Here is a 13,815-nt window from a genome sequence, read left to right as displayed (position 1 = left end):
CTAAACAGCTACATAGCTAGCTAGTTGAATGCTGTGGCTAGCCAAAAAGGACTATTTTTGAAAGTTGGATCGTCTTACCCTTTGAGGCTTTAAAAGTGTCCTTACACTAAGATTTCAAACATTCAAAGCAACTGGGGTAGACTTTCATATCGAACATTAAAAGCATCTGGGGTAGACTTTCATATCGAACATTAAAAGCATCTGGGGTAGACTGCATGCTACAAAACAACTTCTGATTGAGAGGAAGAATGGGCACCACCACCAATCACCACCAACCAACCAATCACCACCATCACCAACCAATATGCCCCTGCACACACCTGCCATTACCATGACAACTAGAGTAGCCATGTCAGTCTGAACACATCTGACATTTGAACAGACATTTCACTGGGTGTATAAATGTGAGGCATCCGCTTGGCGTTTCCACTCACTACCAAATATGGTAGTGAGAGGAAGCCCAGTTGCCGGCAATGGGAGAAGATGGAATGAGATGGGAGAAGATGGAATTGCAGACATTCTGCAAATCTTCTCATCGATTAAACATTTGATCTCAATACACTTTTCTGTTCCCAATACTATAAACTGTTACGAACAGAGTGGACTAAGTTTTGTAGACTTTACGATTTTCAAAGTTTCCAAATATGGCATTGTTTAGAAGGAGTGCAAATGTAACAGTATAACTTTACGTCGTCCCCTCGCCCCGACCCGGGCGCGAACCAGGGACCTTCTGCACACATCAGCAACTGACACCCACGAAGCGTCGTTACCCATCGCTCCACAAAGGCCACGGCCCTTGCAGAGCAAGGGGCAACCCTACTTAAAGTCTCAGAGCAAGCGACGTAACTGATTGAAATGCTACTAGCGCGTACCCGCTAACTAGCTAGCCATTTCACATCCGTTACACAAAGGCGAATTGAGTTATTGCACACGTGCACTTCACAGAGTAGGCGTTCCCTAACGGAAATATGACGCCCCCAAACTACTTCCCCCAGCGATGTCTGCACCTGTTACGAAAAGTCACTTCTAGTCGTAGCTGTATCGAAGTGGTATGTTGTTAGGGGGTCCAGTATACATCTGTTTTACGCCGCAAATTATAAGGTTGGTTGTTTAGCAACAAAACTGATGCTTGCGCAACTATGGGGCAAAACACCCCCTGTGTTGTCTTAGATTGTTGACAACATGGAAACTAGATTTCATCTCCAATGTTTATTGAAAAGATAAATACATTTGCACAATGAGCACTTGTTGTCTCTCAAATACATCATTACAGTTGCTGGTTAGATAACGAGCTGAAAAGAGCCACAAGGCAGCTTCTTGTCATTGTTGCTAGTTATCTGGCCATCCAGAATCACAACACACAGCTTTCTGCCCGTTGTAAACTAACCCATCTTTTGTTATTCTTCATTATTACAAAAGTGCCATCTAGTGGCTTGAGGATGCACAATCAAAAATAATGTAGACTCCAGAATGTGCAGGAATCTCAATCCACAATATTCTGAACAGTTTCCAGTTTGAAGTAGACTTCTTATTGCAGATGTTTGCTCCCGGAGTTAGCTAGCTAACTTAATCGCTAGTTAAATAGTACATTTTACCTTCGTTGTTAACGTTATTTTGTGTGGTTAAAGCTAATGACGTTTGTGGTTAAAGCTAATACACCATTAAAAAGGTCAGAATGCACGTCCACCATGGTACACATTCCATCGTCTACCAACTGCGGAAGAAGACAAGCAATTGTGGTTGCGAAATCTCAAATTAAAGAAACCACGAAGACTTCATCTCCAATGTTGCATCCTCATGCCACTAGATGGCATTTTTGTAATAATGAAGAATAACAAAAGATGGGTTAGTTTACAACGGGCAGAAGGTCGTGTGTTGTGAAACCACGTGTACTAGTAGCCTCATTAACTGCAATGTATTGTTCAATGTAACTGAAGTTTTATTTGAAAACATGAAATACAGTGACTCCGAACAAATGATGTACAACTTGGTAGTATATTTAACACTGACAGATGATAACCTACTTTTTTAATTCATATTTTGTTGCAGTAGTGACATAACATAACCAAAATGATTAGGCAACATAAGCAAAAAGGTTGGTAATGGGCATGACAAAATGATTACAGAGTCGACTACGTTATTGGTTTCAGTCAAGATAATGTGAACTCCATTTTCATAATGAATACAGCATAACTCCTCTCTCAATACATGAGATGATTTGGTGGCAGTTATCACCCTTTTATAAAACATAATATCACACGATCATTTATCCCTACCAGTTTGTGAGTTCATAGACTTCTGAGAAATTTGATGAATTTACCTACTCTTAACATTATGCCCCACCCCCATCTCCTCTTTATCTTGTTTATGCCCCTCCCCTTTTATCTAGTTTATACCCCTCCCCCATCTCCTCTTTATCAAATCAAATTTTATTTGTCACATACACATGGTTAGCAGATGTTAATGCGAGTGTAGCGAAATGCTTGTGCTTCTAGTTCCCTGCCGTCTGGGCCGGCAGCCTTGCGAGGGTTGACACGTTTAAATGTTTTACTCAAAACCCCGCAGGTTTTAGTAGCGGGCCGTGTCATTGGCACTGTATTGTCCTCAAAGCGAGCAAAGAAGTTGTTTAGTTTGTCTGGGAGCAAGACATTGTGGTCCGCGACGGGGCTGGTTTTCCTTTTGTAGTCCGTGATTGACTGTAGACCCTGCCACATACCTCTCGTGTCTGAGCCGTTGAATTGCGACTCTACTTTGTCTCTATACTGACGCTTAACTTGTTTGATTGCCATGTGGAGGGAATAGCTACACTGTTTGTATTCAGTCATGTTTCCGGTCACCTTGCCCTGATTAAAAGCAGTGGTTCGCGCTTTCAGTTTTGCGAAAATGCTGCCATCAATCCACGATTTCTGGTTTGGGAATGCTTTAATAGACGCTGTGGGTACAACATCATCGATGCACTTGCTAATAAACTCGCTCACCGAATCAGCGTATTCATCAATGTTATTGTCCGACGCTATGCGGAACATATCTTTATCTAGTTCACTGGCATCTTTACTAACTCGCTGTACTTGCTGCAGACCTTAAGTTTACTGGCCACAAAGTCATCTACAATTCTGGCGAGCATGTGCAGAAAGTAAAAATGTAACCGTGTCACATGACCCTGTGTATAGTCTGCATTAAAGGGATGTCCAGGTCTTCTGTAGGTGTCCAGATGACCAAACAGAACATGGACAACTGGACCTGGAGGTAATATCCACTTGGCCCATTTGGAAGGATGACAAACTGTTTGTTGTCACCATGTGACTTGACGTCACCACGTGACTGGGTCAAAGACTCCTTAAGTGATGTGGTCACTTTAATAATGTCACTTTAATAATGTTTACATACCTTGCATTACTCATCTCATATGTATATACTGTATTCTATTCTACTGTATCTTAGTCTATGCCGCTCTGACATTGCACGTCCAAGTATTTATATATTCTTAATTCCATTCCTTTACTATATTTGTGTGTATTAGGTATATGTTGTGAAATTGTTAAGATATTACTTGTTAGATATTGCTGCACTGTCGGAACTAGAAGCACAAGCATTTCGATACACCCGCAATAACATCTGCTAAACACGTGTATGTGACCAATAAAATTTGATTTGGAGCCTCAGGTCACATTTCACTTCCAGAATCCAGAATCCCAGCTGCCGACCAGGGATGGCCAGGATGCACCACCAGGCCTTTTCTCTCCACAGCAAATCCTCTGCCGTCCATCAGTTGTATGCCTTTGTCCTTGTTGCAGTACCAAGTGGCAGAATTCCCTCTAAAAGCCAGGAGCAAGTGTTCATTTAAGAATTTTTCTGGGTTTGTTGTACTGCGTCTGGGAACTTTTTGTGCTGTGCTGGCGGTGATGCGCAGCATTCTTGCATTGTGCCACAGCTGGGAGGCGCTCTGCATCTGTGTTTCATGCGTCAACCTATCCACCTGGTCTGGGCTTAGCTTAACGAAGGCATTGTAAAAAGTTACACACTTATCACAGGTAAACTTAGTGCCATGGTCATTGTGAGGCTATTGTGGGTCAAAAGGTAGGCCTCTGAATGTAATATCTCAGAGGATTGTATGTCTCACCACCAGTGAACTATAATATCTTTGATAGATTCTTGTATGTCTCACCACAAGTGGTTTTCCTCCTGTTGTAGTAATCGAGACCAACTGCACCAAAGACCACCCCCAGCACCAGCCCAGGCGGCTATCTTACTCCTCTCAGACTGAGTTAGAATGGCTCAAGTTAGTCACAAAACAAACACATCTCTAACATGCATATAACCACACTTAAATAATGCATCAAGTTGTGTTTGGGATTAAATAAAAGTATGTCTGAAATGGTGAACCAAATTAATATGAGCTCTTTGATTCCCCACTTCTTTATCTCCTTGTTCACCCCCTTCCCTAAGCCATTCCAGTATCACTCAGTTTGTTAAACCAGTAAATTCCTGTCAAACTCAGTGTGGCTACTTGTTTCCTCATCTCTTCATTCCCTTAATTCCTTGTGCCATTACATCCTCGTTCCCTTACACCCTCGTTCCCTTACACCCTCGTTCCCTTACCCCAGTGTAGGCTCTTTGGTTCAGTGAAGCTGGCGTGCTTCACCATACAGGAGATCCTCTCTAAAGGTATGGGCGTGTACTCCAGGTAGGCGTGGATCTGGTGGTACCCGTTGCCATTGGCCAAGTCCTCAGGGGAAGTTGCATCTGAGGTCACTTCCTGTCCGTCCCTCCACCAGGTCACCCTGATCTGTTTGGGGTTGAACTTGTAGGCGCTGCACGTCAACTTGGAGGGGTGTCATGGACCTCAGATGAACGGAGGGCTCAACTGCGAGGGGAAAATATCATAAAACACTTATTCTGTTTTCTACCGTTTTACTAATGCACATGTACAGTACTAGTCCAAAGTTTGGACACAGCTACTCATTCAAGGATTTCTCTTTATTTTTTACTATTTCCTACATTGTATAATAATAGTGAAGACATCAAAACTATGAAACAACACATGGAATCATGTAGTAACTGTGAGTAGACCAAGTACTTTGAGGTTGCTCTAAAGCGAGAAGGTGGAATAAACGAGTCAGGAGCAGGTTTTCTTAATTTAACAAAGTTCTCTATTGAGGTATTTTTTTCTTCTCAAAAACTCCAAGACAATCAAGAATGATCTCCCAAAGAAAACACAATCTTCTTTACAAGAACAAGGAACACAAGGTGAGTATCTTTAAACTATAACATAAATCACAGGTGTGTCACCGCCTTAACGATCCGTTCATGGAGAGCTCCCTTCGGGTGGTGGGCCGGATCCGTGGTGGCTATTCCCCAGAGGTAGTTTGTCCTCTTCTTCTCCCTTCCGAAAGGTATGTCCTCTCATTTGGAGAAGCAAACACTCTTTTCTTTCTCCAGTCCCCCTTACTGCCGGTTCCCTCCGCTCTCTTGTTGGGGAAAGAGAATAGGTCATTAGTACCATCAGCTGTGCATAATTGCCTCTGATCACCTTGACTCACATGCTGGGCTGGGCTACTATCCGTGGGACCAGCCTGCCCTCTGGTGGTCCTTCCACATAACCAAAAAAGTGTTAAACAAATCAAAATATATTTGAGATTTGAGATTTTTCAAAGTAGATGAAAAGTTGAAGTTGATGTCTTCACTATTATTCTACAATGTAGAAAATAGTGAGATATATATTTTTTTTTAATAAGTAGGTGTGTCCTAACTTTTGACTGGTATTGTAAATGTCCAATAAGGTTGGACAGATTCATACTGGCCAGGTCTCTTGTATTTCAATGCGTTTCACCTATAAGCTTTAGTAAGTGTACTTTTAGACAGGGTCAATTGAGATGCCTTGTGTTGTGTCAGACTGATACCCAAGCTAGTTCTCTTTCACTTCCTCAAAACAAACTCAGCAAGATTCCACCCTGGGATGGTACAAGTTAGATAAGAACTGCACAGACAGGTTTCTTTCTGGAAGTTCCCTGACTTGTCAAATACAAACCTCACTCATGTTAGAGTCAACCAAATAGTGCTTTGCAGAATATTTTATATGCCATAAAACACACATGATGTAAAATACATTTTGCCTGAAGCACATTTATTTTATTTTCACTACTGTCCTCTATGGGTGCTTGCCTGTTTTATTAAATCCAGCTTTGTAGACGAGTTCACCATCATTTTTGCAGTAGAAAAACAGATCTTTGTTCTGTATCTCAGCATGATATATTCCAACTATATATCCAGTGTATCTGTTGAAAGCACTGTTGTATTACACAACCGTCACCATGTTGAATAGATTCTGATGATGAACTCACATGTTGTGGATCTTCCCCTCTGTAATAACAAAGTTCGAGGGTGGTGACAAAGTGTACATCTGGAGAGAAAAAACATGGAATTCACCTGTATACTTGCACCACCACATATTGATTGTTATCCTACAAGAATGTGCAGTTACCCTTATAAAAAAAACCCACATGATTTCACATGTTGAAAATCACATGATTTGCGCATATTTCACATGTGAAATTTCATGTGAAATCGTGAAACCTCCATGTGATTCACATGTGATGATAATTCACATGTTCACATAACTCTGCACACGTGCATTCAAATGTTCAAATGATGCCGCCCATCAAACAAAAATAAGGATGTCCCCAGAACATCACGAAATAACGTCGCCGTTTTCAATGTACATATGACATAAATGATTACATAGTGTATGTACTGTATATTTATACAGTAATTATTATTCAACATGTCCTCATCTGGGATTTGAACTCCAACCTCTTGCTTTATGGTATGGCATGTCTTCCTGCTACGCCACCATGTCTGTGTCAATGACTGATTTGACCTGTACTCCTACAGCTTAGTATAATACACTGCTCAAAAAAATAAAGGGAACACTAAAATAACACATCCTAGATCTGAATGAATGAAATATTCTTATTAAATACTTTTTTCTTTACATAGTTGAATGTGCTGACAACAAAATCACACAAAAATTATCAATGGAAATCAAATTTATCAACCCATGGAGGTCTGGATTTGGAGTCACACTCAAAATTAAAGTGGAAAACCACACTACAGGCTGATCCAACTTTGATGTAATGTCCTTAAAACAAGTCAAAATGAGGCTCAATAGTGTGTGTGGCCTCCACGTGCCTGTATGACCTCCCTACAATGCCTGGGCATGCTCCTGATGAGGTGGCGGATGGTCTCCTGAGGGATCTCCTCCCAGACCTGGACTAAAGCATCCGCCAACTCCTGGATAGTCTGTGGTGCAACGTGGCGTTGGTGGATGGAGCGAGACATGATGTCCCAGATGTGCTCAATTGGATTCAGGTCTGGGGAACGGGCGGGCCAGTCCATAGCATCAATGCCTTCCTCTTGCAGGAACTGCTGACACACTCCAGCCACATGAGGTCTAGCATTGTCTTGCATTAGGAGGAACCCAGGGCCAACCGCACCAGCATATGGTCTCACAAGGGGTCTGAGGATCTCATCTCGGTACCTAATGGCAGTCAGGCTACCTCTGGCGAGCACATGGAGGGCTGTGCGGCCCCCCAAAGAAATGCCACCCCACACCATGACTGACCCACCGCCAAACCGGTCATGCTGGAGGATGTTGCAGGCAGCAGAACGTTCTCCACGGCGTCTCCAGACTCTGTCACGTCTGTCACGTGCTCAGTGTGAACCTGCTTTCATCTGTGAAGAGCACAGGGCGCCAGTGGCGAATTTGCCAATCTTGGTGTTCTCTGGCAAATGCCAAACGTCCTGCACGGTGTTGGGCTGTAAGCACAACCCCCACCTGTGGACTTTGGGCCCTCATACCACCCTCATGGAGTCTGTTTCTGACTGTTTGAGCAGACACATGCACATTTGTGGCCTGCTGGAGGTCATTTTGCAGGGCTCTGGCAGTGCTCCCCCTTGCACAAAGGCGGAGGTAGTGGTCCTGCTGCTGGGTTGTTGCCCTCCTACGGCCTCCTCCACGTCTACTGGCCTGTCTCCTGGTAGCGCCTCCATGCTCTGGACACTACGCTGACAGACACAGCAAACCTTCTTGCCACAGCTCGCATTGATGTGCCATCCTGGATGAGCTGCACTACCTGAGCCACTTGTGTGGGTTGTAGACTCCGTCTCATGCTACCACTAGAGTGAAAGCACCGCCAGCATTCAAAAGTGACCAAAACATCAGCCAGGAAGCATAGGAACTGAGAAGTGGTCTGTGGTCACCACCTGCAGAACCACTCCTTTATTGGGGGTGTCTTGCTAATTGCCTATAATTTCAACCTGTTGTCTATTCCATTTGCACAACAGCATGTGAAATTTATTGTCAATCAGTGTTGCTTCCTAAGTGGACAGTTTGATTTCACAGAAGTGTGATTGACTTGGAGTTACATTGTGTTGTTTAAGTGTTCCCTTTATTTTTTTGAGCAGTGTATATTCAAGAATAACTATTATATTTATCAAAGTGATTCAGGGGTAACATTAAAACAGAATAATATGCCCCACCAACATTAGACTACTATAAAAAATGTAAAAAATCAAATTGCTGAAATAAGTCAATTAAATCAATGATTAACTGGCAACAAAAATAGCAGTGGAGAATGCACTATTTTTCTAAGAGCAGATAGTCCATTCAGAAACTATTCAGACCCCTATACACATTTGTTATGTTACAGGGTTTTCTAAAATTGATTGAATAGTCCCCCCCCCTCATCAATCTACACACAATACCCCATAATGACAAAGCAAAAAAAAATCATTGAAATTTTTGCAAATGTATAAACAAAACAAAAAAACAGAAATATTTTATTTACATAAGTATTCAGACCCTTTGCTATGAGACTTGAAATTGAGCTCAGGTGCATCCTGTTTCCATTGATCATCTTTGAGATGTTTTTACAACTTCGAGTCCACCTGCGGTAAATTCAATTGATTTGGAAAGGCACACACCTGTCTATATAAGGTCACAAAGTTGACAATGCAAAAAAATGTCAGAGCAAAAACCAAGCCATGAGGTCGAAGGAATTGTCCGTAGAGCTCCGAGACAGGATTGTGGCGAGGCACAGATCTGGGGAAGGGTTCCAAAAAAATGTCTGCAGCATCTCTCCTTAACATCTGACAGAGCTCCAGAGTTCCTCTGTGGAGATGGGAAAACCTTCCAGAAGGATAACCATCTCTGCAGCACTCCACCAATCAGGCCTTTATGGCAGAGTGGCCAGACGGAAGCCACTCCTCATTAAAAGGCACATGACAGCCTGCTTGGAGTTTGCCAAAGGGCACCTAAAGGACTCTCAGACCATGAGAAACAAGATTCTCTGGTCTGATGAAACCAAGATTGAACTCTTTGGCCTGAATGCCAAGCATCACGCCTGGAGGAAACCTGGCACCATCCCTACGGTGAAGCATGGTTGTGGCAACACCATGCCGTGGGGGTGTTTTTCAGCGGCAGGGACTGGGAGACTAGTCAGGATCAAGGGAAAGATGAACGTAGCAAAGTGCAGAGATCCTTGATGAAAATAGCTATGCAGTAACGCTCCCCATCCAACCTGACAGAGCTTGTGAGGAAGCTTATAGCATCATACCCAAGAGGCTGTAATCGCTGCCAAAGGTGCTTCAACAAAGTACTGAGTAAAGGGTCTGAATACTTATGTAAATTATATTTCTGTTTAAACACACACACACACACACACACACACACACACACACACACACACCTTTTTTTCGCACTATTGGTTAGAGCCTGTAAGTAAGCATTTCACTGTAATTCAACCATTTCACTGTAATTGTATTCAACCAACGTTTAAAAAAGTGTTGACAGGACCATCAAATAATTTTTTTAAATAATGGCTACTTCTCAGTAAGTATTAAACTGTCAAGAGGAGTAAAACAAGGTTGTCCACTTTCGATCGACAGGTGTACGGTGTTTCCTGCATTGGTGCGGCTGGCTTCCGGGTTAAGTGGGGATTGTGTCAAGAAGCACTGAGCCTTGGTTGGGTTGTGTTTCGGAGGACGCCTGGCTCTCGACCTTCGTACGGGAGTTGCAGTGATGAGACAAGACTAACTACTAATTGGATACCATGAAATTGGGGAGAAAAAGGGGAATAAAAAACAAAACTCAAATATACTAATTTCAGCAACAAAAAAGTACCAAAAAATGTATATTCTTTGTAAATTCTATCATAAATAGGACTGGTGGAGTTGTCATACATGCAGCTATCAAAAATATATGGAAATGTCTGCTCTTCCCAAAATTACAACCAACTAATTGCAGCATTACTGCAAAAATGGAAGGGGCCAGGTTTAAAGCTGTCATCAAGGCAAAGGGCGGCTATTTGAAGAATCTCAAATATAAAATATATGTTGATTTGTTTAACACCTTTTTTGGTTACTACATGATTCCATATGTGTTATTTCATAGTTTTGATGTCTTCACTATTATTCTACAATGTAGAACATAGTAAAAATAAAGAAAAACCCTTGAATGTGTTCTAAAACTTTTGACCGGTAGTGTATGCATTTCTTTTATACCTAAAGGGGTCCTAAAATTCTAAATGAATTAGCTAAATGATCCATGGTATGACCCCCTCCGCCCCCCATTCTTGATACACACAGGAAACTGCTGAAAAACCCAGCAGTGTTGCAGTTCTTGACACACTCAAACTGGTGCGCCTGGTACCTACTACCATACCCCGTTCAAAGGCACTTGAATATTTTATGTTGCCCATTCACCTTCTGAATGGCACACATACACAATTCATGTCTCAACTGTCTCAAAACTTAGAAATCCTTATTTAACCTGTCTCCTCCCCTTCATCTACACTGATTGAAGTGGATTTAACAAGTGACATCAATAAGGGATCATATCTTCACCTGGATTAACCTGGTCAGTCTGTTTCATGGAAAGAGCAGGTGTTCTTAATGTTTTGTACACTCATTGTATTCACAGTATATATTTTTGGGGCAAATAATAATGACTGTATGTTGAATATGTTGACTCTAATTCCAAATAGGTTTTTGACCACAGTCAAAACCTGGGTGGAAAACAATTTTGACACAAACTTGTCTGCCTAGAAACAGCATACAGATTTTTAATTGGTGCAACATATGAGAGAAGCTAGAGGAGTGAGGAGGAAGTTATGATTTAGTTGTATGTCCCTTTTAGATTGAACACTCAAACACAGCAGTCATCGTGAATAGATGGTATGATGATGGCTCTTGTGTTTATGATTCTGCTTTTCAGTTTGAGTTCTACACAAGGACAAGGTAAGAACAGATTGACAGGCAAGCCACGAGGCACTAACCTGAGATTGCACATGGTTCCTTATAATGTACAGTAACTGAGGAATGTGCAACTGTTATCTTACAGAGTTGCACGTTCCTCAGCTATTTATAATGTAGTGCAACACAATACATGTCATAAAAACCACCATTACGGTGTGTAATTGAAATACTTGTGTGTAGAACATGTTTTGATAATACTAGTTTTGTTTTAAGATTTATTATAAGTAAAAAAACTTCCAAGCAAAAATATAACATTTTCTTTATTTGTTGCATTACAATGATAGTATGGTTGGTTATAACATAATTCATGTTGATGAATTCTACCCTCTTCCTTCACAGCGCAACATGTATTCAATGTCATAAACGCACGTTCTGAAACGGAGGAATTTAACATGACCATTGTAGCAGACGGTAATGAATATCTCCATGTATATTTAAACAACAAAGAAGAAGTGTTAATGTTCCCAGAATGGGGAAATTATGTAGCTTGTTCGATTTGCGTCAGAGTTGCAGAGAGCCGAAGAGCAGATCTTAACAATGACATTAAACTCTTCAGCCTTGAAACCCCAGACGCTAAAGGTACAGTATTTTTGTTTATATTTTTTTCTAGACCTGGGTTCAAATTCTATTTGAAATGGCTTTAGCTTGCCTGGTACGAGGTGGGCAGAGTTTAAACATTTGGGACTTTGGGAGTATTTCAAAATAATTTCAAATTGTATTCTGACACATTTTTACAGCAAAAATAATTTAAGGATGAAAATGAATGTAAAAGACTTGTCAGATTGGACTACTTGAAACTAAATGCCATCCACCTCTTGCTAGTAAGACCATCAGGTATGTTGTGGTGGATGGTCAATACAATCACTAAAAGGGAACCTGTTCAAATGAATCTTGCGGCTAGCTGCTGGTCTGAATGGACTGCCAAGCCAACATGCAGTCATAGCTAATGACCACTTTTGGAGATAGCTAGTTAGATAGAACCCTTAATAGTATTGTATTTTTCAACCACAGTTCCTCCTGAGATCAAATTGTATGCCAAGGAAGAAGTGAACCTGGGAATAAACAACTCTCTCGTCTGCTTCGTCAATCATTTCTTTCCTCCGCCTGTCCAAGTCAAATGGACCAAGAATAATGAGAACGTCCCCAAGGGGGTTAAAGCGGGTCAATATGCAACCAACAGTGATTACACTTTCTACCATTTCTCCACTCTGACCTTTGAACCACAAGAGGGAGACATCTACACCTGTATTGTGGATCACACGGCCCTAGATGAACCTCTAACCAGGACATGGGGTGATTAAATATTTATGTAAAATAGTGTTACATTTACATTTGACTGAAATCTTTGTAGTAAAACATGTTTTAAAGAGAGAAATATCTTCCCACAGAGTTCGAGGTGCCCCCCCGTCCCAGTGTTGGTCCTGCTGTTTTCTGTGGACTGGGTCTGACTCTGGGGCTGCTGGGAGTCGCTACCGGAACATTCTTCCTCGTCAAAGGAACCCAATGTCAATGATGATACCCAGTATACTCTCTATGTCTCTGGGTGATAATACACAGTATAATCTCCTATATGTCTCTGGGTGATAATACAGAGTATAATTTCAATGTCTCTGGGTGATAATACACAGCATAATTTCCTATATGTCTCTGGGTGATAATACACAGTATAATCTCCTATATGTCTCTGGGTGATAATACACAGCATAATTTCCTATATGTCTCTGGGTGATAATACACAGCATAATTTCCTATATGTCTCTGGGTGATAATACACAGCATAATTTCCTGTATGTCTCTGGGTGATAATACACAGCATAATTTCCTATATGTCTATGTCGCTGGGTGATAATACACAGTATAATCTCTATGTGTCTCTGGGTGATAATACACAGTATAATCTCTATGTTGCTGGGTGATAATACACAGTATAATCTCTATGTCTCTGGGTGATAATACACAGCATAATTTCTTATATGTCTCTGGGTGATAATACAGAGCATAATTTCCTATATGTCTATGTCGCTAGGTGATAATACACTGTATAATCTCTATGTGTCTCTGGGTGAAAATACACAGTATAATCTCCTATACGTCTCTGGGTGATAATAAACAGTATAATCTCTGGGTGATAATACACAGCATAATTTCCTATATGTCTCTGGGTGATATACACAGTATAATCTCTATATGTCTAATCTCTGTCTCTGGGTGATAATACACAGTATAATCTCCGATATGTCTCTGGGTGATAATACACAGCATAATCTCCTATATGTCTCTGGGTGATAATAAACAGTATAATCTCTGGGTGATAATACACAGTATAATCTCTATATGAGCCCGGACTTGAACCCGATCGAACATCTCTGGAGAGACCTGAAAATAGCTGTGCAGCAACGCTCCCCATCCAACTTGACAGAGCTTGAGAGGATCTGCAGAGAAGAATGGGGAAAATCTCCCCAAATACAGGTGTGCCAAACTTGTAGCATCATACCCAAGAAG

The 13,815-nt window shown here is 41.4% G+C and overlaps 1 protein-coding gene across 1 annotated transcript; it reads left to right on the top strand.

Moving 5' to 3' along the window:
* The first annotated feature begins 11,187 nt into the window (after positions 1-11,187).
* Positions 11,188-13,589, top strand: LOC120041444 (H-2 class II histocompatibility antigen, A-Q alpha chain-like). The gene is made up of 4 exons (XM_038986407.1): positions 11,188-11,295; positions 11,653-11,892; positions 12,325-12,606; positions 12,702-13,589. The coding sequence occupies exons 1-4, from the start codon at positions 11,235-11,237 to the stop codon at positions 12,824-12,826; spliced, it is 708 nt and encodes a 235-aa protein (XP_038842335.1). The 5' UTR covers positions 11,188-11,234; the 3' UTR covers positions 12,827-13,589.
* The last annotated feature ends 226 nt before the right edge of the window (positions 13,590-13,815 follow it).

The sequence above is a fragment of the Salvelinus namaycush genome, unplaced genomic scaffold (genome assembly GCF_016432855.1).
Source record: "Salvelinus namaycush isolate Seneca unplaced genomic scaffold, SaNama_1.0 Scaffold467, whole genome shotgun sequence".
Lineage (NCBI taxonomy): Eukaryota > Metazoa > Chordata > Actinopteri > Salmoniformes > Salmonidae > Salvelinus > Salvelinus namaycush.
This window is presented reverse-complemented; position numbering and strand designations above follow the sequence as displayed.

Bases quoted from the DNA above. Each gene is read 5' to 3' on its own strand.
- LOC120041444 (XM_038986407.1), top strand. From the start codon at position 11,235: ATGATGATGGCTCTTGTGTTTATGATTCTGCTTTTCAGTTTGAGTTCT. The intron at 11,893-12,324 runs GTACAGTATTTT...TTTCAACCACAG, and splicing joins TGAAACCCCAGACGCTAAAG to TTCCTCCTGAGATCAAATTG. The intron at 12,607-12,701 runs GTGATTAAATAT...ATCTTCCCACAG, and splicing joins ACCTCTAACCAGGACATGGG to AGTTCGAGGTGCCCCCCCGT.